The sequence below is a fragment of the Anabrus simplex genome, chromosome 3, assembly GCF_040414725.1.
Source record: "Anabrus simplex isolate iqAnaSimp1 chromosome 3, ASM4041472v1, whole genome shotgun sequence".
In the NCBI taxonomy this organism is placed as follows: domain Eukaryota; kingdom Metazoa; phylum Arthropoda; class Insecta; order Orthoptera; family Tettigoniidae; genus Anabrus; species Anabrus simplex.
This window is the reverse complement of record NC_090267.1, coordinates 339,249,279-339,272,687: the sequence shown is the minus strand read 5'-3', so window position 1 is coordinate 339,272,687 and position 23,409 is coordinate 339,249,279. Positions and strand designations below refer to the sequence as shown.

Here is a 23,409-nt window from a genome sequence, read left to right as displayed (position 1 = left end):
TAGAGCATTCAGAAAAATGGCTCTGTAACATAGGCTTTTGTACTATAACCATTAGGATATAAAGAGCAATCGCAACGTATATATCATCCTTCATGACTGGTTTACAATCCCGCATTCTGGAACGAAGTGGTAATAAAGCTCCACAAGTCAGTTGGCCAAATCCTCCTGTAAGATCCTTCAGTCACCCAGTAGTTTATGTCAGTCATTTCAACAGCCATAGTTATGTATGGGGATATCAGAATGAAAACTGCAATGGAGCCATTCTAAATGAATGGATGGGTCTGTACAATCTTCGGCTTGTATACAACGCTAAACATCCAGGAACGTTCCGATCTGGTTGATGGTTAAAGGATTATTCCCCTGATCTGTGCATCGTATTGTGAGCATTCATGGATGCGCGTGGTTCGAAATAATAAACTTCTTTAATATGCCTCGACTAGAGTTCAGTGGTTTGCAAAAAACTCCACTCAAGGGCATGGCCCTTCGATGAGAAAGCGGTCACATCCTCTCAATAATTAATCAAATGATGATCCAACATCTTATCCCAGTATACTAGGTTCTTACATAAACTAGGCAAGAAATGATAACCGCAATAAAAAACTGGAAAGACATCAACTTTAATAAACAATGCTAATTGGATATAATTAATAAACTGAATAAGCAAACATTAAAAAAAAAAAAAACATTCTTATGAACACCTTGTCATGCCTATTAAAAGTCTTTCTTGAAAGTTATCCACAATTAAATTCAATCATTATCATCGCTCATTACTTTCTTTGATACTTCATTTAAGTAGTTATTAAACACATTGGAAAATCAGTAAATTGAATCCTTTATCTCCTCTAAACTTGTTTGTTCATTCACTGTATTTCACTTATTATCCGTACACCCTAGCACAGAAATGGTGTCCCGATATAAACAAAGCATTGTATCCCCCCACCTCCTCGCTTAACGCATTGCTACAGGGAGACAGCCCGCTACAAGGCTGTTGTGATTGAAATGGGCACTGTGGATGATGTACAGCAGTACACACACTATGCCTTCAGCACTACCCGTTCATTCCCTCCCCTTCTTTTCGGTACTGAAGTGGCCTTCAACACTACCCCTTCACTCACTCTCCTCCTTTCCAGTACTGGAGTGGGGCAGTGTTGTTTGTTTACGTCGGGACACCATTTCTGTGCTTGCATGTACCTTGTCTTCCCTGCTCTACCTGTTTCATCTTATAAACACCTAGTTAGCTAACAATAACTTGAATTCCCTAGCGGTCTTTAAACAAACATAGAGTCATTTCAAATAAATAATTATAATGTTATCATCATAATTGAACGACCCCGTGCCATCGTCCATCTGGATGCTCCGCATAGCCGCATCTGAAAATTAAGCACTAACTACTGACATATTAAATGGTCCAATGCCAGAAGATCTGAGCTGCGTCTGCATCTCTCCATCATGCTGAAAATAATGCTACTGCACAAAATTACTGCCTCAAGCAATGCTACAAATATCAACGCACACTTACAGGTGACATCGACCTCAAAATTCGGTCTACCATTCCAGTATAAATTGTCGAAGATCCTACTTACATGTCTGCTCAACTATTCCGCTACTCATGTTACAACAGAACTTAAACCATAACAATTCTTATGCTCAACAGAAATCAATCCCAGCATTAAATACATCGCTCGTTGTCTATCACTTGAATGCGCGGCGAACATACCGTTCAATAACACCATCCTATCATATTGACCATCTCGAAGAATCAACTTACCAATGTAATGAACAATTCAATAAATCTCATTCACTGATTATGTCACACCAAATTATAACTTCAGATGATCCTACATTCACCTTATACCATCACAATATGCACCGCATAAGAAAATCATTTCCTAAATAAACAACCAAAGGCAATCGAAGAGCCTCAATATTATACGTATGAACATTACATAATTCCTACTAAATGAGCATATCACAACAATCTGCAGAACTCCTCACACTAAGGATCACCACATTAATTATATCACACACACGGACATCTGAAGAACTTACCTGTAACGCACAAGATATATTACATTCACCTTCACAATTATTCACTAATACAGGAACCACGCAGAAAAGATTGCGTCTAACCCAATATATACAGACGGCGAGTATAGTTCTAACGAATGCGCGGTCGGACAACACATCATTAAATTAACACCATTAACACGTTAGGTTATTCAAGTTATTTCCTTTAAAATCACCTGTGTGATATTAACATCTACATCTACCATAAGCAACTACAGATAAGCAAGGAAGGACAAATGTATGTCTACTCATCATTAGAAGATCCAGTCTTCATTCCATCATGAAAGTAGTGGTGGTCAGGTCATCTGTTCATGTCATCCCATACATTCCAGTAGAGCTCGGATCCATCAAGGACCCTGCCAATTTAAGCACACATTTCCTCCTTATTCAGCTCTTGATTCATAACCATGGATAGTATCACTGGCTCCAACCCTGAAACTTGAACGAGAATCATTAAAAAGAGTTCACACAGATTTTATAATTCCACCTTCATGGGTTAACACTCGCCTGCATAAGTCAATGCTATTTGATGATTATTAAACTTATTTAATGCTATTTAGCCCTTCAATTTAACAAATTCTCTCAGCTTTGATGCGTGTACCAGAGCTATGCACATTATTTGCTTCCTAACTGGTTTCTTCATGCAAGTGTTGTCAGAAAAACAAAATTCTATCTTCATTATTTTTCAATAACAAATGATTCGCTTTTCATGATCCAGAGAGCTACCATATTACAACTTCATTACACCTGATTTTGACATTTGAGGAACTTGTCACCGCAATCACTCCTTCTTATCTACCGAAATTCACAAAGGAACACATCCTACAATTGTTTATTCTTCTGAACATGTAAATACGTCACACCGTATGCCTTCTAGATGATCAACCGTATATGATTCCAAGTTATTCCATGGCCTCCTTTGACGTCTTCCGGACTATATACAATGTCTGACCCTTCCTCTTCTCAGCTGTTAATGTAATTATTCTTTATCCATATCTGCCTGTAACTAAACTGTTCTTCATTCGAACTACCGTATACCACAGGGTTCTGAGCTTGCTCTTCCGATTTCCAACCACAAGATCTACCATAGATTTGCGAGTTGTATCGGCTTTCGTATATTATGAACACATAAATTAGCCGTGCATCAACGATTTACATTACTTCCATGCCGTTCACATGAATCTGTTTAACTTATGACTTTCAATGACTCCTTGACATACGATTACATGCCATAGAAAGGTCATAGTATCTAAGTCTGGAAATAATGACATGACACAACGAAATGTCATTAAGTCTTTCCCACACAGCCAACATAGGCCAGTCATTATTTATTATGGTACAGAAATTCCATTAGTCACCTCCATCCCACAACCTCGATGGAATTTTCAACTTGTGAACTGGGAAATGTTTCAGAAAGGTCTTCATAACACTGTTCAGTGGAGCCCTCCAATTCCATCCAGTTATGAATGATTTGTGCATGCTATTAAAATTAATGCCAAAAAATATATTCCACGTGGGTTTCGGAAAGAATACATCCCCAGATGGTCTCGAGAATGCAATGAGTTATATGCTAAATGTCAAGAATCTCACTCATACAACAGCTGATGACCTTTTGAGAGCTCTCAATAAGAACAGAAGAGAAAAATGGCATAAAACAGTGGCAGAACTTTACACATTCTAGTTGCAAAGCCTGGAATCTTACAAGAAAACTTGGTACAAGTCCAAGGCTGTCGAGCACAGTCCTACGTGTGAATGCCAATGCTGTTGCATCCAGACTAATGAAGAATTCAAAACCTAAAATTGATAAGGCACATACACAAATCGTGGAAAATGAATTGTACATAAAGGGATCCAATCTAACACCACATTCTGACTACTCAGGTGACTTCGGCATCGAGGAACTTGATATAGTCTTGAATATGCTAAAGGTAAATAAATCTGTTGCCTTTGATGGTGTATATCGAGAGTTTCTTAAAGCCATCGGATCTAAAACAAAATTGTGGCTCGTTGAATTCTTCAATGAAATTCTATGAACTGGAAGATTACCAAAGCTTTTCAAGCAATCTAACATAATTGTCATCCTGAAACCAGGCGAAGATGGAACCAATGCTTCTCACTACCGACCAGTATTGCTACTCAGTATGACCTATAAGCTACTAGAAAGGCTTATTCTAAATCGTATTCAAAAGGCCTTTGATCAAATCATTCCTGTTGAACAAAGTGGCTTTAGGAAATATCGGAGCTGCTCCGACCAGGTTTTAACATTGACAGCTCTAGTTGAAGCTGGATTTCAATGAGGTCTTCGATCAGCTGCAGTTTTAGTGGACCTTATAGCAGCTTATGACACTCTGTGAAGGGACAGCTTGATGTTGAAGTGTATTGAAATCATCCCATGTCTAAAGCTGGCGGTTCTAGTGAACAACATGCTCTCTGACAGACGCTTTAAGGTGTTTCTGAATGGACAATCTAGCAGATGTAGGACTCTAAATAATGGCCTACCTCAGGGATCATTTCTGGCCCCCATTCTGTTTAACTTGTATATCCACAATATGCCAGACACCGACTCATTGAAAATCCAGTATGCAGACGACCTAGCGTTAGTCTTCCAGAGTAAAGATCTTAATGCACTGTGAGAATGTACTGACAGGTGCTCTGACAAAATTGAGTGACTACTTCTATAAATGGAGACTTCAACCTAACCCAAATAAAACTGAGGTTACTTCATTCCATCTAAATAATAATGAAGCCCAAAGGAAGCCACATGTGACTTCTGAAGGAACCGAAAGACCGCATAACTTCAATCCAAAATATCTAGGGATCACTCTGGATCGGTCCTTGACATCCAAACAACAGTGCATCATGTTATCTAAGAAACGTAGCTCCAGAGAGGATCTGCTCTGCAAGATTGCCACAAGTAGCTGGGGTGCGAACGCCAATACCCTATGCTCTGCTGCACTCGCTTTGTGTATTCTGCTGGTGAATATTGTGCTCCTATATGGCAAAACAGCATTCACACAAAAAAGATTGATGTACAACTTAAGGGGGCTGATACACCTGGAAATATGAATCTTTTCATTTTTTGTTTTTGATCTTGAATGAAAGAATACGCATTTCTTTACCTAAATCTTGAAGTTTTATAGCAAAATTTCCCATTTTGACCAAGATATTTCGATATAAATTCATGCATGTCCTGAACTATCAGCTGTGTGGGCGTCCTTGTTTGTGCGTTCCACCAATTTTCGCTGTTTTGTGAAGGCATCAGGACCATTTAATAGTTATCCTCTGAACCGGAAATGATAGTCTGGGCTTGTCTTGCTTTGTTATTCTGTGCCTGTAGCGTAACCACAAGGTTTTGTTTTGAATCGTGTCAAGTTTGTAAGACTCAGACAAAAGAAGGAGAAGATGGCTGGCATAAAATTAGAAGATGGTAAGGGTGTTGGTGGTGCGGGTCGTCTCACTGATGCTATCATCAACAAGCTGCAGTGTTGTTATGGCAATGCCATAAGGGAAAATAAAGTTAATTTGGAAGATGTGAGGAAGGCTTTATGGGCTAAATGGTACCATGAAGTCTCTACCGAGATTGACCCTCAAAATTAATGTTGTCTGAAAAGTTCAGGATCATGGTGTGGGTGGCGTCAAGCTCTGGAGAATAGAACTGAGGAGGAGTATAAGCACCCTCACCCAATTTCAATGACTGTAATGAAGACGATTAAGCCAAAATTCCAAGACCTTGCTGCTACTGACCTCCTAAGGAGATGTCTGAGAGGTCAGACTCAGAATGGTAATGAGTCCTTTAACAACAAAGTAGGGACTGTTTGCCCTAAAAACTCAAATTCAGGGAGGATAGTTGTGAAAATTGCAGATCCTGAAGCTGTGTCTACTTTTAATGATGGTAATAAAAGTAAACTGGAATTGCTAGAATATTTAGGCGTCAAAAGTTGGGAAATGTGCAACATCTGCTCTCTCTGAACGAGGTGTTCTTCGGGTCAGATTTGCTGAAAAACAGCTTCGAGAGTCTTCAAAGTAGGAACAAAGGACAAGAAGGAGGCTGAGGATGGAAGAACATGGCAGGAACATGGAGTTAGAGAGCATTAAATATGCAGCAGGTGCCTTCTAGTGTTATGTGTTAGTGGAAATGTATATAATATGTTTAGAGCCATTTTCCCAAAAGTTCAATTTTTTCACACAAAAAATGCAATAACTAATGGTTCAAAATGCATGAAATTTGGAATTCCCCTAGTTGGAACTAAGTTATAGAGGATGAACCTCAATTACTGAAGTGCATCTAAAACATCATGTGAAATTCTTAACTTTTTTAAATATTCAAATTAAATACCTATAAAAGTGTAACTTATTGTTCAACTTTCATAGAATCTGTCCTGGGTAATTTAGTGTTGTCTTTAAGGAAAAAAATAGTTTATGCCAATCACATTGATAATTTTCAAGAAATGTGTTTTTTTGTAACATTCAAGAAATATATTCTTTAATATTTTAATCTACAAATTTTATTACACTTGTATATACAGTAGAGTCTCAATTATCCGACTTAAACGGGACCTGGAGTACGTCGGATCACCGAAAATGTCGGATAATACGGAACAACTTTGAAAATGGACTAAAACAGGAAGGCTATACTGTATTATGTACTATGTTTTACGGGACTGTATTTATTGACTTATTAATTCAATTGTACAGTAGATGCAGTACTCTTTTCTTACTACGCCTGTAGTCAGGTGCAGACGTCTTGGCTTGGGCTGCAAGAGTTTTGATGTCAGGATCTTGAAATTCAGCCCAGTCTCATCACAATTAAAAATCTGATCACCGGATAATCCTTCAGCAAGAATTATTTCTTGAAATTGTCTTTTAAATTTCACAACCTCATCGGATTTAGCTGACAGTTTTTCTCCACGGATATTATGCTGCCCAATGCCGTACCGTTTTTCCACCGATCAAGCCACCCAGCACTGGCAGTAAAATTAGGGTCCCTTTATTAAACTCTTTCTGGATATACACCGCCATTTCTTGCAGAATGGGGCCAGATATTGACAAGCCCTTTTCCTGGTTTTTAGTGAACCAAAGAAATAGTGCTTCACTTACTTTTTTGTATTCACATTTTTCATTGGTTGTTTTTTTTTTCTTTCTAATTTTCAGTGCATCACTTGTTGCTCTGGTAGAGCACCACTTTTTCAATTTATTCCCTCGTATGTTTTCAGTCTCCCACTGTAACACGTCCAACATCATAATCTGAAGCCATTTTTGAAGAGTTTACCCTTTGTCCAGTCTCTTTAATCCACTCTACTTGTCTTCCACAGAAACAATCACTTTCTTACGTTTACTCGCCATACTCACAGAGGATATGAAAACTATAACATCCGCACCCAACCAATACTACTTTGGTGGGATGTGTCAGACCCTAGCCACTGATGCTGGATGTACGCAGGTGAGCTTATCAGAAGCCTTATATTAGGCACAGTCTGATAACTGCGTACGGGAGATATATCTCCATACATCTAATGAAAGCCCAGCATTTGTACTATAAGTGTACAAAGTTTAATTCAAAGTCTAATTCAAATTTACAAAATGCATGCATTCCAGGCATCTCAGCCCCCTTAATGAAACCATGAGAGTTATCACTGTTACTGTCAGATTTACTCCCATTCAGTGCTTGCATGTCCTAGCTTGTATTGCCCTGCAAGATCTAAGGAGAGCAGGAAAGGTAAACTTTCTCAAGAAGATCTCTTCCCATAAAAACTCTCCCTTGTACGATGCCCTACAAGACCCACCAACAACTTGTCTGAAATCACGAAAACCACCCTGGACTGATTTTAAAAGTATTAGTTCTTTCATCAAGACCTCCGAGTGGCGACAATGTTGGCATGGACATCCCAACAACGCTCACTTCGTTCAAGATCCAACAAAGAAGGTTGAAGGATTCCAACTGCCGTATCATACCTGGTCGAAGTTGAACCGAATTAGGACGGGTCAAGGGAAGTGTGGTTACACATTGAAAAAATGGGGTTTCCGTTCATCTGCTGACTGTGGAGCGGAGGAGCAGACAGTGGAACACATTGTTCAGAGTGCCCACTTCGAGCATTCAACAGTGATCTGAGCGTTCTACACCAAGTCCTCTGGACTGGTTGTCAAATTTGGACATTTCCATTTGATATTTGATATTTTGTGTACTTGTAAAGTCATACGATATATACTGTATATATAACTCCTTGGAACCTCTTACAACTCGTAATAACTTGACTCACTGCCACTTTGAAGTACGATATTGAACTTTAGTGTTGCCAGAAAAAATAAAGAGCAATATAAAAATACACAGTGGTATAGTAACATAAAAATACTGTATTTCAAGAGTATAGGGAATGATGAACAGAAGGTACCAGATGCACACAGACAAGGATGCAAGTCCTATGTAGAAAGATGGCCAGTTCGTTCACTAAGTTGTTGGCAGACGAATTGCTGTTATTTATTTTAGCACATGATGCCTGAAGGAACAGTCTGATAATAAGAACAGATCTAAAAACTATGCACAAATACAAAAATTTGAATCTCCCTACCAAATCAGAGAGCATTGAGGACAATCATGGATCACATCATTTCGAGTAGTCTGGAGTGTAGCTCCACAGTCACAGTTTGGTGAAGTTATCCTTTTCACTCTGGCAAAGCTAGAGTAGACGTGGCGTATGGTGGCTGGTCATGCCCGCTGTACGGTATATTTTATGCTCTCCGCTTTCTCACTCGCATTTGTTCACGTTGTTAAGAAATAGCAGTTTGACTATTTTTTATTAAATATATATAGTTCAGTTAAATATCTTTGCATCTATTTTAGACAGTTTGATTTATACAAAGCCTCCCCTCATTCTTTTAGATCTATGCATTTGGACAGAGCTGTGGCAGAGTTAAATCTTTCGAGTCTTCATTTTCTTCAGAGTCATTACCCGATATGAGCATAAGAGCTTCATCTGTATAAGTACAGTTTCTCATCCATTATAAAAAAAGTACCACAGAGTGTTGAATCTACCTATAGAAGCACTAATACACTGGCAGTGAACATCAGTAACATGGCAAATGACAAGCGCTAAGGTCGCTCGAACCTTTACTAACTGATTGCTTATGGCATCTGGGGACTCTACTAGTAACTACAGACTCACAAGACAACGGCTAGATATCATGAAGGTCAAACTTATGTAGAAGTCTACCGTAGCAAAGCACAGAAAAGCTAAACAAAACACGACTGCTACAGCAGTCCACCAGCTACTCGGCAGGGCTCTCTTTTGACCACAACAGCAGTCCACTGGAGGGAAAAGCTTAACCATCCCATATTTTTTTTAAAGTTCTTTGACAATTCAAAATCCTCCACTGGCGTGTGTAGGTGGGATGCAGCTAACCTTACATGAGGTATATAATAGAGTTAGAGGGATGTTCCCCCATTTAACACAATGTAAAATATTTGAAATTTATTAAGCGAAGAGCAGTTGGCGTCATCATCAGTTCTTGTAGAATAATTAATTTTAATTATAATTATATTATTAATAAATTTAATAATTAATTTTATGTAATTATTCTATAAGAACTGATGATGACTCCAAGGGAGTCGAAACCAGTCTTTGCTTAATACATTTCAAATATATTACATTGTTTTGAATGGTGAAACATCTCTCTTACTCTATTATAGTAGTTATACGTCAACACAGAAATGAAAATCATATCATGACAATATGCGAGTGTTGGCACTGTTGCAACCAAGCGTCAGAGATGGAAAAGTGTGACTTCTCCATCATACCTGCTTAGTGCTATGATAATCATCTTGACTTAAGTTGTTGCTGTGCAGGTTCAACAATGTCTGAATGAACTGGCAAACTAGAATTGTGATTGACAATTTCAGCAGTGCCTCACACCTTCTTAGAGGAGTGAATACATCCAATAATGATTTGCGTTGCTGGGTTCAGTTGAGCATCGACCTTGATGGTGTGGGCGATGTTCAACCTAGTAGAGGAGCAGTATTCATCTACAGAGTAAGAAAGAGATAGGACAGTAGATATCAATATTTCATCCTAAAATATAAATATGCTGATTACAGACCTTTCATTAATGTTCATAAATCAGGTCTTTGAATACTGCAATTTTCATCAAGTACTTAGGATTGATTATGGATGGATCTTTGACTTATAAGAGTTGCTGTTTATTAGTAAGATAGATTGTATTATTTCAGGACGAAGTAAAGGTGGTACTAATCTGATGAATACTGCAGGTGCTACATGTTAGCCTTTCACAGTAGAAGGATTGATTTTGCTAGGGCCTACTCCCAGCCTACTTTGTGGGTATTTTTCACATCCTAACTGTAATCACTCTCTCTTCCTCTTCATTTTTTCATATGCTTTGCATCTATCTTGTCTTCAACAATAATTCAGCATAAAAAGTCTAAAATAACCGTTTTGAATTGGAATTCTGAATTGTGCTGGTCTGAAAACACATGCAGCTGCATTCTACCATTGATTGAAAAGTTCATTCAAAAACCTAGTTACTTTTAATTGTGCTATGCGAGTCCATTCTTACAACATAAGGAAAGTTATAGTTGACTACAGTTAGTAATGAGGCAGCTGACACAGGACATCCTGACCTACTAAAGCATAGTTAATGGTAAGTATTTTTTTTAAATTACAACTTGGCAAAGATTTGCATTTTGTTCTTAGAATGTTGAAAAAGGGAGGAAAAATTTTAAACTAAGCCATCTGTGGAACAAACTTCTTTGTGCTTGCTAGATGCTGGGAGGGATTTTTTTGTTGCATCTATCCATTTAGCTTCAGAATTGCCAATTTTCCCACCATAACTGCATATTCCAGAAGATTTTCTTCTTTTGCAGTTGTCAGCAAATGAACAATGAATGTTTGTTTTCCATGTTTGTAGTTACTTTTATGGGTGCTCTATCATTTGTTGCTCAATGTCCCTCTGTGAAAGAAAATATGTAGTGTGAAAGCATTTATATTTTCTGTAAGAGCCCATCACACTTATCTTCCATTTTTCTAATTTATTGTCTTTTTCCCCTCCATGATTGTAAGAGACTCACGATCAAAAATATGTGAAGACTACGTGGAGAAAACAGGAATTGTGCTACGGAACAAATGTGAAAAAACTGTTCATTTGACAAATTAATAGAATAATAATAAACATGTGGATCAACAACATTGTTGCCTATTGTTGTTGAAAGCTAAGGGCAATGCTACGTGCAACTTAGGATATTGCTGGGGCTAAACATTGGGTAGGTCCAACACCAACTTTCCACTCGGCTTCTTTGTCATCTTTATCTTCATCAGCGTATTCTTCAGCAACATGCCATCCATTTACTTAAGGGAGATTTCTGCATTCTGCTTTCACTGTCCAGATCACTGGCTTTAGACAAGCCTTTTCAGTTCTCTGGTACATTTCATATGGGAATTATCTACTACCACACTCCTTACATATAAAACTCAGTACCAGCCACTGCTAGTGTAACATTGTATCTATCTTTGCAGGTATATTGCCTTGTACCCTTACAAGCCCCAGAAACCAGACGAGCTGGAACTGAGGAAAGGAGGGATCTATGTGGTAACGGAACGCTGCCAGGATGGTTGGTTCAAGGGCACTTCCAATAGAACTCAGAAGTGTGGGGTATTCCCTGGCAACTATGTTACTCCTGCAAAGTAAGTTTCTCATGCATGGCATTCTTCAGTATCCTCTCAGCCTGCCGCTTCTGGACATTTACATTCTCAACTAACATTTTATAGAGACCAAGTACTTTTCACTTTCAAACCATGCACTATCTGTTCATAATACATTGTCATTATAGGCCATTTTCTTCTATGAATAGAACACAATTTTCATGTGCCATTTTCTCAGTCTGCTGTTATGTATCACAGTTTTCGTCTGTCATTTTGAATGAGCAACAGATATCGTCTCTTGCATGTCAATATCACATTTCACTTCGTGCCAGCACACTCTTGCTAAAGTACTTGCCCTTGTCTTTGAAATGATTCACGATTGGCACAGTTCTTGTTCCGAGTCTGTACTGAGTCTTCATTAATGTATTTATGCATGATGGTGAAAAATGTGTTGACAGCACAGATATGAATCCGTATTAAATATCACACTCGGCAAGCAAAACTAGTTGATGACAATAGCAATTTTCAGTATTCTGAATAATAGCCTCTCATTTAGCCCCAGCATTACTAGCGTAGACAGGTAATTTGTACTTAACCACTGGTTGGAAATAGTTGTGTGCATGAAGTGCTTTTAATTGATAGGAAAGGTTAACACTTGGGATTTCACATTCCAATAATAATAATGTCTCAGCTACTGTGTGCAGACATTTTGACACCATCTGGCTGTCTGCTAGTCAATTTCAACATTCTATTTTACTGTAAGCCTGTTTGATGTCGGAGTAAACCGAATCTCTCTTGGGCATCTATGGCTAAGTTTTAATGAATTTTGTTGGGTAAACACCAGATGTGTCACCAGAGATCTTTTACATGCCGACATCCTATGACATAAAGTGTCAAATGGACTTTTTACCAACCTTCAAAATTCTGACTACCTCTGCCGACTTTGAACCCACTATCCTGGGATCCAGAGGCCGACTCTATACCACTTATCCAAAGAGGCAGTAATGTTACTTGTGAAGGGTAAGTAATAACTATAGTAGTAGAAATAGCAACTGCATCCTAGAAAATTGTACTGGTGCAACCTCAATGATCCTTATTCATTTCCTATCTGGTTTCTTTTATTTTCTTCTCTCTCTAGTAAATTCTCTATATTTAAAGCTATTTAAAAAATATTATTTGAAGGATATTACTATACAAATGCATGTAATTCAACTAAAGTGTTGTATTAACAGTTTACACACTTGTACATTGCATGTCAGTCACTCACCACTGATCTGTATTCTGGGTTGTTGTCCAGGTGGCAGATTCCGTATAAATTGTTTACCCAGTCATTTCTTTAATAATTTCAAAGGATTTTGAAATTTATTGAACTCCTCCCCGAGTAAATTATTCCAATCCCTTACTTCTCTTTCTGTAAACTAATGTGTGTCCCAACTTCACCCCACTTATGTCCGGCTCCATGGCTAAATGATTAGCATGCTGGCCTTTGGTCGCAGGGGTCCCGGGTTCAATTCCCGGCAGGGTCGGGAATTTTAACCATCATTGGTTAATTTCACTGGGGCTGAGTGTATGTGTCGTCTTCATCATCATTTCATCCTCATCACGATGCGCAGGTCGCCTACGGGAGTCAAATCAGAAGACCTGCACTTGGCAAACCGAACTTGTCCTCGGACACTCCCGGAACTAAAAGCCATACGCCATTATTATTATTATTATTATTATTATTATTATTATTATTATTATTATTATTATTATTATTATTATTATTATTATTATTATTATTATTATTATTATTATTATTATTATTATTATTCCACTTACCATCATACCCCTGTCTCATTTATTACAACAGGATATGATGGCTTTTTATTTTCATATTGTGATCTTCCGTGCCAAGCAGAGTGACCACGCATAAACGTGCTGTGGTTATGGACTCAAGCTCTGCATTTGGGAGACAAGTGGGTTCGAGCCCCACCCTCAGCTGTGCTGAGAATAGTTTTCTGTGTTTTCCATTTTCACTTCAAGGCAAATGCTGGGACAGTTCTTACCCATAGGCCACAGATGATTCCTTCCACCTGCTTATCCAGTTTCATTCACCATCATTCATTTCATCTTCATTAGTTCCTCAATGGAGATTGGCAGCATGGAAAATATCTGGCTGTTAAAACATCACATGTAATTTCATCTTGCCTATTTCCCGACCCCGTATCAGGATATAAGAAATAAATTGACAAGAGGGTCCACCTTTTCAATACAATATATCAAGTAAATCTACATCAGTCTTGAGACTAGTTTCAGCCCCTTAGTGGCCATCTTCAGCCAAAATAAAACTAAACAGATTATGTGATAACTAAAACACGTGTATACAAGGCAAAGACAATGTTGCAGGAATAATTATAACATTAAAATATAAAACAAAATTTACGGTAGGGACCCTTTTCGGAGCCAGTCCTACCCAGGGAGTGGCGCCCCTGCCTATGTGAGTCCCAGAACACACTGGTTAGGGTCCCAGCTCAGGGTTACGAGTGAAGACCTAAATGACTTTTACAGCGTAGAAGGTGGACTTTGGTGCAGTAGAGATAGCGGAAGAGGCAGCCCTATATTCAGGGATTAATATGAGTACAACCTGCTGCCTTGTAGGTTGAGGTGACTGGACACCAAAGGCTAAGGGAGAAAACCCTGAAAGAAAATCTCTGTGTGTGTTCGGCTCAGCAGGTCAACAGAGGGATTACTGAAGAAGTTGCTTTCAAGAATAATATGAGCCTAGGGAAAATTTGTTGGTGCGAATGACAGTTTATAGCCCCATGTTACACCAGCTACCCAAACCAAACGGAAGACAAAGTGTCAGAGTGGGAACATTAAATATCCTGACATTGACAAACAAAACTGAAGAGCTGGTCGACCTCGTGGAAATGTGGAAACTTCTTATCATGGGCCCGAGTAAAACAAAGTGGAGGAAAACTGGGAAAAATGAATATCAGATTGGACTATACAGTAGTCTCTACTGGTCTGGAAATGAAGTAATCTAAGAATGGAGTAGGATTTTTAATACATAAAGACATAGATGATTGTAGTGAAATTGAGTTTGTTAGTGAAAGGATAATTAAGTTATCTATGAACGTACGAGGGAAAAAGTACAATGTGAGCCAAGTCTATGCTGCACAGGTAGGATGCTCAAAAGAGGAAAAGGCCAACTTCCTTAATAACTTGGAAGAACACACTGAGTATGACAATCTAATTGTAATGAGGGATTTTAATTCACAAGTTGGCTCACAATGAACAGGATATGAATCCATACTGGGCCCTCATGAAATGGGAAACAGAAATGAAGAGGGAGAATGTATGCTAGATCTATGTATGAGAAACAACCTGATAGTGAGTAACACTTGGTTCAAGAAAAGGGACTCCCATAAAATCACAAGATATACCTGGGATAATAAAATAGGTACAGTAATAGATTATATTCTGATAGATCAAAATGTATGGGAAAATGTCATTGATGTCAAGGTCATTCCAAGTGAAGACTTGGTGGAGACCATAGACTGTTGGTTGCAGTTATTGCAGAGAAAAGACCTCCCAAAGTCTGTAACAAAAGAGTCCCAAAAATATAAACTTGGCAACTAACTGAGCCAAGTGTAAAGGAAGAATTCAGGGAAGGTGCCTGCAGGTTGTTACCGAGAGAAGATCTGAAATTGGTAGATGAAGAATGGGATACTCTAAAGAAGGTTGTGGTTGGTACAGCAGAAAAAGTATGTGGACGACAGAGTCAAATAAGAAAACCTAAAGAAACTCCCTGGTGGAATGATGATATTAAAAAGGCTATCAATGACAGAAACCGTCCAAGAAGATTCTTATATCAAGCAAGAACAGGGGGAGATCAACATGAAATAGAGGAGAAGCTGTCACTTTACAGAAAGAAAACATTACAGGTCAAACAGTTGGTTGTAGCTGAAAAGCAGAAATGCAAGGAAGGAAGATCTGGAAATAAATAAAAAACTGTTATACAGTATTGTTAAGAATAGAACAACTCAAAATGAATCTATCCAATCTGTAGAACTTCCTAATGGTGAGGTGACTAGGGATAAGACTAAAATATTACAGGAGTTCCAAAGGCACTTTGAAACTTTGCTGAACTGTTATGAAAATGTCACTCCCTTAAACGATGAACCTTATGATTTTGGCAGAACAAATACCACTAGTCTGACATGGTTGGAAGTAGAGACAGCAACATCTAAGCTGAGAAACAACACATCAACTGGATCAGATGAATTATGTGTGAGATGATCACAGCACTAGGAGAGGTTGGACAACAGTGGATGTATAGAGTACTAAACAGAATCTGGAAAGAGAATGTAATACCAATGACTGGAAGCAAGGAGTCATCATCTCATTGTTGAGAAGAGGTGATAGAAAGAAATGTACCAACTACAGAGGTATAACTCTGCTGTCACATGGCCTCAAAATCTACAAATCCATCCTTGAGAGCAGGATTAGAAAATATGTTGAACCTACACTTAAGGAGGAACAATATGGATTTAGACCTCGTAGATCAACTATAGACCTCATTTTTGCCACCAGAATGCTCTATGAGAAGTATTGGGAGAAAGGTAAAACACTTATAACTGTTTTTCTGGACATCAAGAAAGCATATAACCATGTAGCACGCAGGCATATATAGGAATGTTTGAGACATAAAAAAGTGCCCGACGACGTCATAGCACGAGTACAACGATTATATGATGAAACTGAGTATTGTATCCAGGTCCAGGATGAAAGGTCAGGTTGGTTCAAAACAAAGAATGGAATCCACCAAGGAAGTTGTCTTTCACCACATCTCTTCGTAATCATAATGGATGAAGTTTTAAAAGCAGTTAAAAGAAAGGATCCAACAACTAATGCCCTGGTTTTTGCTGATGTAATGGTATGGGGTGAGAAAGAAGCGGAAGTACAAACTAAACTTCATCTCTGGCATTAAGCTTTTACAACCTTAGGTCTCAAAATCAACAAAATGAAGACAGTTTCCTTGGTGATGAGTAGAAACACTCCAACTGTTCATCTAAGAATTGGAGAGCCGGGCTGAGTGGCTCAGACGGTTAAGGCGCTGGCCTTCTAACCCCAACTTGGCAGGTTCGATCCTGGCTTAGTCCGGTGGTATTTGAAGGTGCTCAAATACGACAGCCCCGTGTCAGTAGATTTACTGGCACGTTAAAGAACTCCTGCGGGACTAAATTCCGGCACCTCGGCGTCTCCGAAGACCTTAAAAAAGTAGTTAGTGGGACGTAAAACAAATAACATTATTAGGAATTGGAGATGAGGATATGGATATTGTAGACAACTTCCAGTATTTAGGTAGTGTTCTGTCATCAGACAACACCATACATCATGAGATCAGCAACAGAATACAGAAAGCTTCCAAATTCTATCATGCTGTACGTCAAATACTTTGGAATGAAACATTTCCGTTAGTTTCCAAGATCAGCTTAAACAAAATGTATCTAGTACCTATATTGACTTATGGCCTGGAAGCAGTAACACTTACTGGACCAACAAAGAGTCGCCTTCAGGCAACAGAAATGAAGTTCCTCCTTTCTTGTCTACAAGAAGCAAAAATGGATAAAATAAGGAATGTGTATATCTGGCAACAACTTGGATTGGAAAGAAGTGTGCTGGAGACTCTAGAAGTGAAGAGATTGCAATGCTATGGTCACATGAAGAGAATGGACCCTCACAGGAATCCTCGAACATATTTTGACCACAATGTTCCTGGGAAGAGACCAAGAGGAAGCCCTCGCGATATTTGGGAAAAACAGAGATTAGAGAAATTAGAGATGTGAACTGGCGTCGCATAAATGAGCAACATCTGTGGATGGATAGGACAAATTGGAGGAGGCTCGTACACAACCGCACGCAGCTTGCTGAAGCGAAGAAATGATGATGATGATGATCTTGTCATAATATGATGTCTTTAAATATAGTTAGGACCTCAGGCAATAGAGTAAATCTGGAAATGATAGCCAGAATTAGGAATGAATAAACAAACAGAAAGGAAATTAAAAAGGAGATAAATATTATTTATGGTATTAACCTCTGTAGTGAAATGTGCAGTATATCTAATGTCTGATGTGGAACATACTCTGACATGCTGAAGTAAGCAGGCAGGTCATCAAAACAAGCACTGACTTGTTGTAGAAAGCATGCTATGGACACAAAGAAGATAAGGAGAGGAGGGGTGGGAGGATAAATAAGAGAGGGGAGGGGAGGAGAGAAGGGGTGTCTAAGGTGGGGCTGAAGGATGCGGAATGAAAGAATGTTGCTGAGAGGGGAATTTAAAGAGATTATAAAAGAAAGAATTCTTTTTATTTGAGACATGATTACTAAAGATAGGAATTTAAGGTCAAATAAAATGTTTGATTTCTCTGAAATTTCATTTAGATTGAAATTGGGATTGAAAAACTGTTCCAGATGAATAAAACAATTTTCTATATATTGAGCAGGGGGCCTTTTTTATAACTTTGAGAATTTTCATGTCTTGGTTGATATTAGTGAACTTATGGTTAGTATCACTCGTGCTGTCCGTGGCCGAAAATCTGTTGTATTGCAGGGCGTTAACATGCTCTAAGTATCTTGCATGGAAGCTCGTACTCTTTTGTCAGAAATCACTCATAACAAATAATGCTGCTTTTCTTTGGATCCTTTACATTTCTTGAATCAAGCAATCCTGCTGAATGTCCTGTAGACTGGAACCCTACTGTAATTGTAGTCTTACCAATGACTTATATGCCCTCTCCTTTACATCCTCACTACAACTCCTAAATGCCCTTATAACCATATAAAGAGACCTGTAACCCTCTTCTTTACATCCTTACTACAACTCCTAAATGCCCTAATACTCATACAAATAGACCTGTAACCTTTATTTACAATCCCATTTATGTGATTACCACCAATGGATATCTTTCCTTATGTGAACGCCAAGGTAATTACATTGATCCCCATGTCTTACCCCATCAGCACAGTAATTAAAATAGAGGACTTTTTCCTTTGTGAAATTCACAACCTGACTTTTTACCTTGTATACCATCATACCATTGTCTCATTTCCTACAACAGGAGACCGAGCAAGTTGGCCGTGCGGTTAGGGGCATGCAGCAGTAAGCTTGCATTCGGAAGATAGTGGGTTCAAACACCGTAGTTTCCCATTTTCACACCAGGCAAATTCTGGGGCTGTACCTTAATAATTAAGGCCACAGCCACTTCCTTCCCACTCCTAGCCCTTTCCTATCCCATCATTGCCACAAGACCTACCTGTGTCGGTGCGACATGAATTTTTAAAAAAATCCTACAACAGGGGTTGCTTTAAATGACAATCTACTTGTATTTTTCTGAACAAGAAACTTTTGTTAGTAAATCTATTTTATCCAGCACATACTTATGAAAGTCTTTAATCCAAATTCTGTGTAATTGCAGTTTACTAATATCAAAACCTTGGCTGATTCATTGTTTAGCTGATTTATAGAATCTGTCCACTGAACAGACCTTGAAGAAAATATTCCCTCCCTCCACATTTTCGTTATGTCCAGGTATTGAAAAGAAGTATTCAGCAGTCTTCAGATCAGAATATATATTCCTCGTCCAGGTCAGAAAATAGCTGCCAGAACCATGAAAACCACGAACTACTCCCTCGTTGGCCGATCTCGAAGGTCCATATATTCTAGAATTTCCTAGACGATCTAGAATATCTTCTAGTTCATGTACGGGTTGCACTCACTTGAATCACTTTGTAATTCATGTTCACTAGTCCCATGAAGGGCTTAAAGAAATGTTAAAATGTTTGTAGAATTTGAGGACGCAATAGATCTTAGGATATTAGAGTAATATTATGCACAAGAACTTGGAGAGTTTATTCATGATGGAACACTGTTATTACCGAAGAAAAATTATTTACAACATTTTAGAACACATACTTCGACTTAAAATGTATTATGCGTGAGGTTAGTCCCATTCACGGTGTTTAAGTGCGAAAGCAATACGACGTTATGTTACTTGAATCTTATCACTATCCAAGTATTACACAATTCACAAAGTAAATAATACGAAGACTATTATAAAATAGTTCAAGTCGTGGAAAGAATAAATTGAAGTTATTTCACATGGAGACTACCATTGCACAGTGTTTGTCGTGTAATAAAGAAAGCTGAATTGTTCCACACGAAGACTATCATTACACATTTCATTTCGTAAAATAAGTAAAGCAAGGTTACTTCACAGAATACAAGTATTTACACAGTTTAGGACGTAACGTTATTTCACTCGACGATTTGTATAATACAGTTTATGAACGACTTAAGTGTTTCAAATACAGTCTATTCTCCGAGAAATATTAAGTTCAGAGATTGTTGAATTTATGAGTTACCTAAGTGTTCACTGCACAGACAAAACTCTTGTTTGACACACTAGGTTATAATCACTTCAAAAATGTTGATGGCAGATAATTTGTTTGGAATATTTTAAAGTATCTTAATTACTACTCACATAGCTCAGTCCATTTGCATGTAGAAGCTTAAGGTATTTATTCTCACCAACTTTGAAGATTTCCACTCAGCCATCTCAGTACACCGACGTTCACCAGCAGTCAACCTCGCGGGTCTGACTGGAGTAAGACTATATTTGTGTCCCGTTCTCACTTCTATTTTATACTGGAGTTCCGGATGGCGACTGTCTCATATTTCCTTTAAACATTTCTTTAATCCATGGAGGAGTCCGGCCCCGTGGTGTAGGGGGCAACGCGTCCGCCTGTCACCTGGCAGCCCCGGGTTTGATTCCTGGCCGGGTCAGGGGTTTTTAATTTTAAATGGTTAATATCACTGGCCTGGGGGTTTGTGTCATCCTTAATGTGCCTTACCTCACATTCAACACTTTACACTTCCGCCATTTACAAAATACACACAAGTTCCTCACATATGGTGCAAGTAGGGGCAAAAGATATTTCTAGGTCAACGCCCTGAACAAATTGTATTTAAGAAAAAAGAATAAAAAAGTCTGTGGAGGATCTTATTGAAACTTGGAGTTATTAATGATATTAAAGTGAGGCGTACGGTGGTGTTATTCCCATGCTCGTACTTAAATATTATGGAAGGACCTCAGGCAAAGAAGTAAATCTGGAAATGATAGCCAGCATTAGGAATGAATAAATATACAGAAGAGAAATTTTAAAAAAGAGAAAAATTATTTATGAAAGTATGAAAGTAGCAAGAATGATTGCTGGTACAAACAGGTGGGAACAATGGCAGGAGGGTATTCAGAATGAGGAGATAAAGACTCATTTAGGAATGAACTCTATGGATGAAGCTGTACGCATAAACCTGCTTCGGTGGTGGGGTCATGTGAGGCGAATGGAGGAGAATAGGTTACCTAGGAGAATAATGGACTGTGCTATGGAGGGTAAGAGAAGTAGAGGGAGACCAAGACGACGATGGTTAGACTCGGTTTCTAACGATTTAAAGGTAAGAGGTATAGAACTAAATGAGGCCACAACACTAGTTGCAAATTGAGGATTGTGGCGACGTTTAGTAAATTCACAGAGGCTTGCAGACTGAATGCTGAAAGGCATAACAGTCTGTAATGATAATGTATGTATGATAATGTATGTATGTAAAATTATTTGAGACTCACCTCTGTGAAATGTAGAAAAGGCACTGACTTGCTGGAGTGAGCTGGCAGGCCATGTAAACAGAGGAATAGATAGGGAACAAGCACTGACTTGCTGTAGGAAGCAGGCAGTGTGAACAAAGTAGATAGGGAGAGGAGGGGAGGGAGTAAGTCAACTTAAAGACATCATATTGTGACAAGATGATCATAACCTTTATTTTTGTTATTATATATATGTTAATGCTATTCCTACAACATAGGGGCAAAAGATCTTTCTAGGTTGACACCCCGAACAAATAGCTTTTTTTTTTAAATTCCTACAACATTGTCCAGTATACATATGTTTTAGTTATCACATAATTGGTTCAATTTTTATTTGGCTGAAGATGGCCACTAAGTGGCTGAAACTAGTCCCAAGACTTATATAATATCATTTACTTGATATATTGTATTGAAAAGGTCAATTTATTCTTGTATGCATGTGAGCACTTGATTCCGTGGGACATCACAAATCCATATGGCTCTCCACAGCAACCGAGTGGTAAGCCTCAGTGTTTATTTATTTATTTATTTATTTATTTATTTATTTATTTATTTATGTTTCTCCAATTACAAGTGGCTTAGTCACTCTACATTAATTATTAAAATAACAAATGTCAGGAAGAACTTAATATCTAAAAATAAAAATATACAACATTATTAAGAAGTAAAGCAGCAATCTGAATTTACAGCACATTAATACTTTTTCAAGTTCGAAGCGGACTTATGACCTAAAATACTTAATATCTAAAAATGAATAAAATAAAAGTAGAAATACAGAAACATACATGATTATGAACGAGCAGGAGAACACTAGAAGTTCATAATACTCTGTTGTCTTGTTTGTGATAATAACACTAAAATAGTTCAATGTTGCAATTAATGTTTACCAGTGTGGCATTACTCTTAATGCCCTGAGGGGAATAAATTGCAGTTTTATCACATTCATTTTTACATAGTATTACTCATTCCTACCACCCAGCTGACCAAAATTTCTGGGAAGAACTCTGAAGGTAACATACCACACTCCTCAGCAATCACTTTAAACCCGTTCTATATACTGTTTATGTTTTTATTTACCATGTCATTTTCTACTGATCATTAATTGCTTTTCTTAAACCCCCTCACACACCTAAAAGGTACTGCTTAATATAAGGCACTGTCGAGTTCATTATGTAAAAGAATTTGTGGAATCATTCTCCTGTTTTATACACTGACTGACAGAGCAAATGCAACACCAAGAAGGAGTGGTTCGAAAGGGATGAAAGTTGGGGAAAAAACAGAGACGGCACGGACGAATAATTGTTTATTTCAAACCGATATGCAGGTTACACAATGCGCACGGCATCGACTCAGTAGGATGTAGGACCACCACGAGCGGCGATGCACGCAGAAACACGTAGAGGTACAGAGTCAATAAGAGTGCGGATGGTGTCCTGAGGGATGGTTCTCCATTCTCTGTCAACCATTTGCCACAGTTGGTCGTCCGTACGAGGCTGGGGCAGAGTTTGCAAACGGCATCCAATGAGATCCCACACGTGTTCGATTGGTGAGAGATCCGGAGAGTACGCTGGCCACGGAAGCATCTGTACACCTCGTAGAGCCTGTTGGGAGATGCGAGCAGTGTGTGGGCGGGCATTATCCTGCTGAAACAGAGCATTGGGCAGCCCCTGAAGGTACGGGAGTGCCACCGGCCGCAGCACATGCTGCACGTAGCGGTGGGCATTTAACGTGCCTTGAATACGCACTATAGGTGACGTGGAATCATACGCAATAGCGCCCCAAACCATGATGCCGCGTTGTCTAGCGGTAGGGCGCTCCACAGTTACTGCCGGATTTGACCTTTCTCCACGCCGACGCCACACTCGTCTGCGGTGACTATCACTGACAGAACAGAAGCGTGACTCATCGGAGAACACGACGTTCCGCCATTCCCTCCTCCAAGTCGCTCTAGCCCGGCACCATGCCAGGCGTGCACGTCTATGCTGTGGAGTCAATGGTAGTCTTCT

At 38.7% G+C, this 23,409-nt stretch overlaps 1 protein-coding gene across 1 annotated transcript in view; it reads left to right on the top strand.

The window, feature by feature from the left end:
* The window catches only part of POSH (Plenty of SH3s), a 311,783-nt gene that overhangs the window by 176,556 nt on the left and 111,818 nt on the right, over positions 1 to 23,409 (top strand). Inside the window, exon 9 of the mRNA XM_067143214.2 lies at positions 11,589 to 11,756. Coding sequence (XP_066999315.2) covers positions 11,589 to 11,756 — 168 coding nt within the window. The remainder of the gene's footprint in view (positions 1 to 11,588; positions 11,757 to 23,409) is intronic.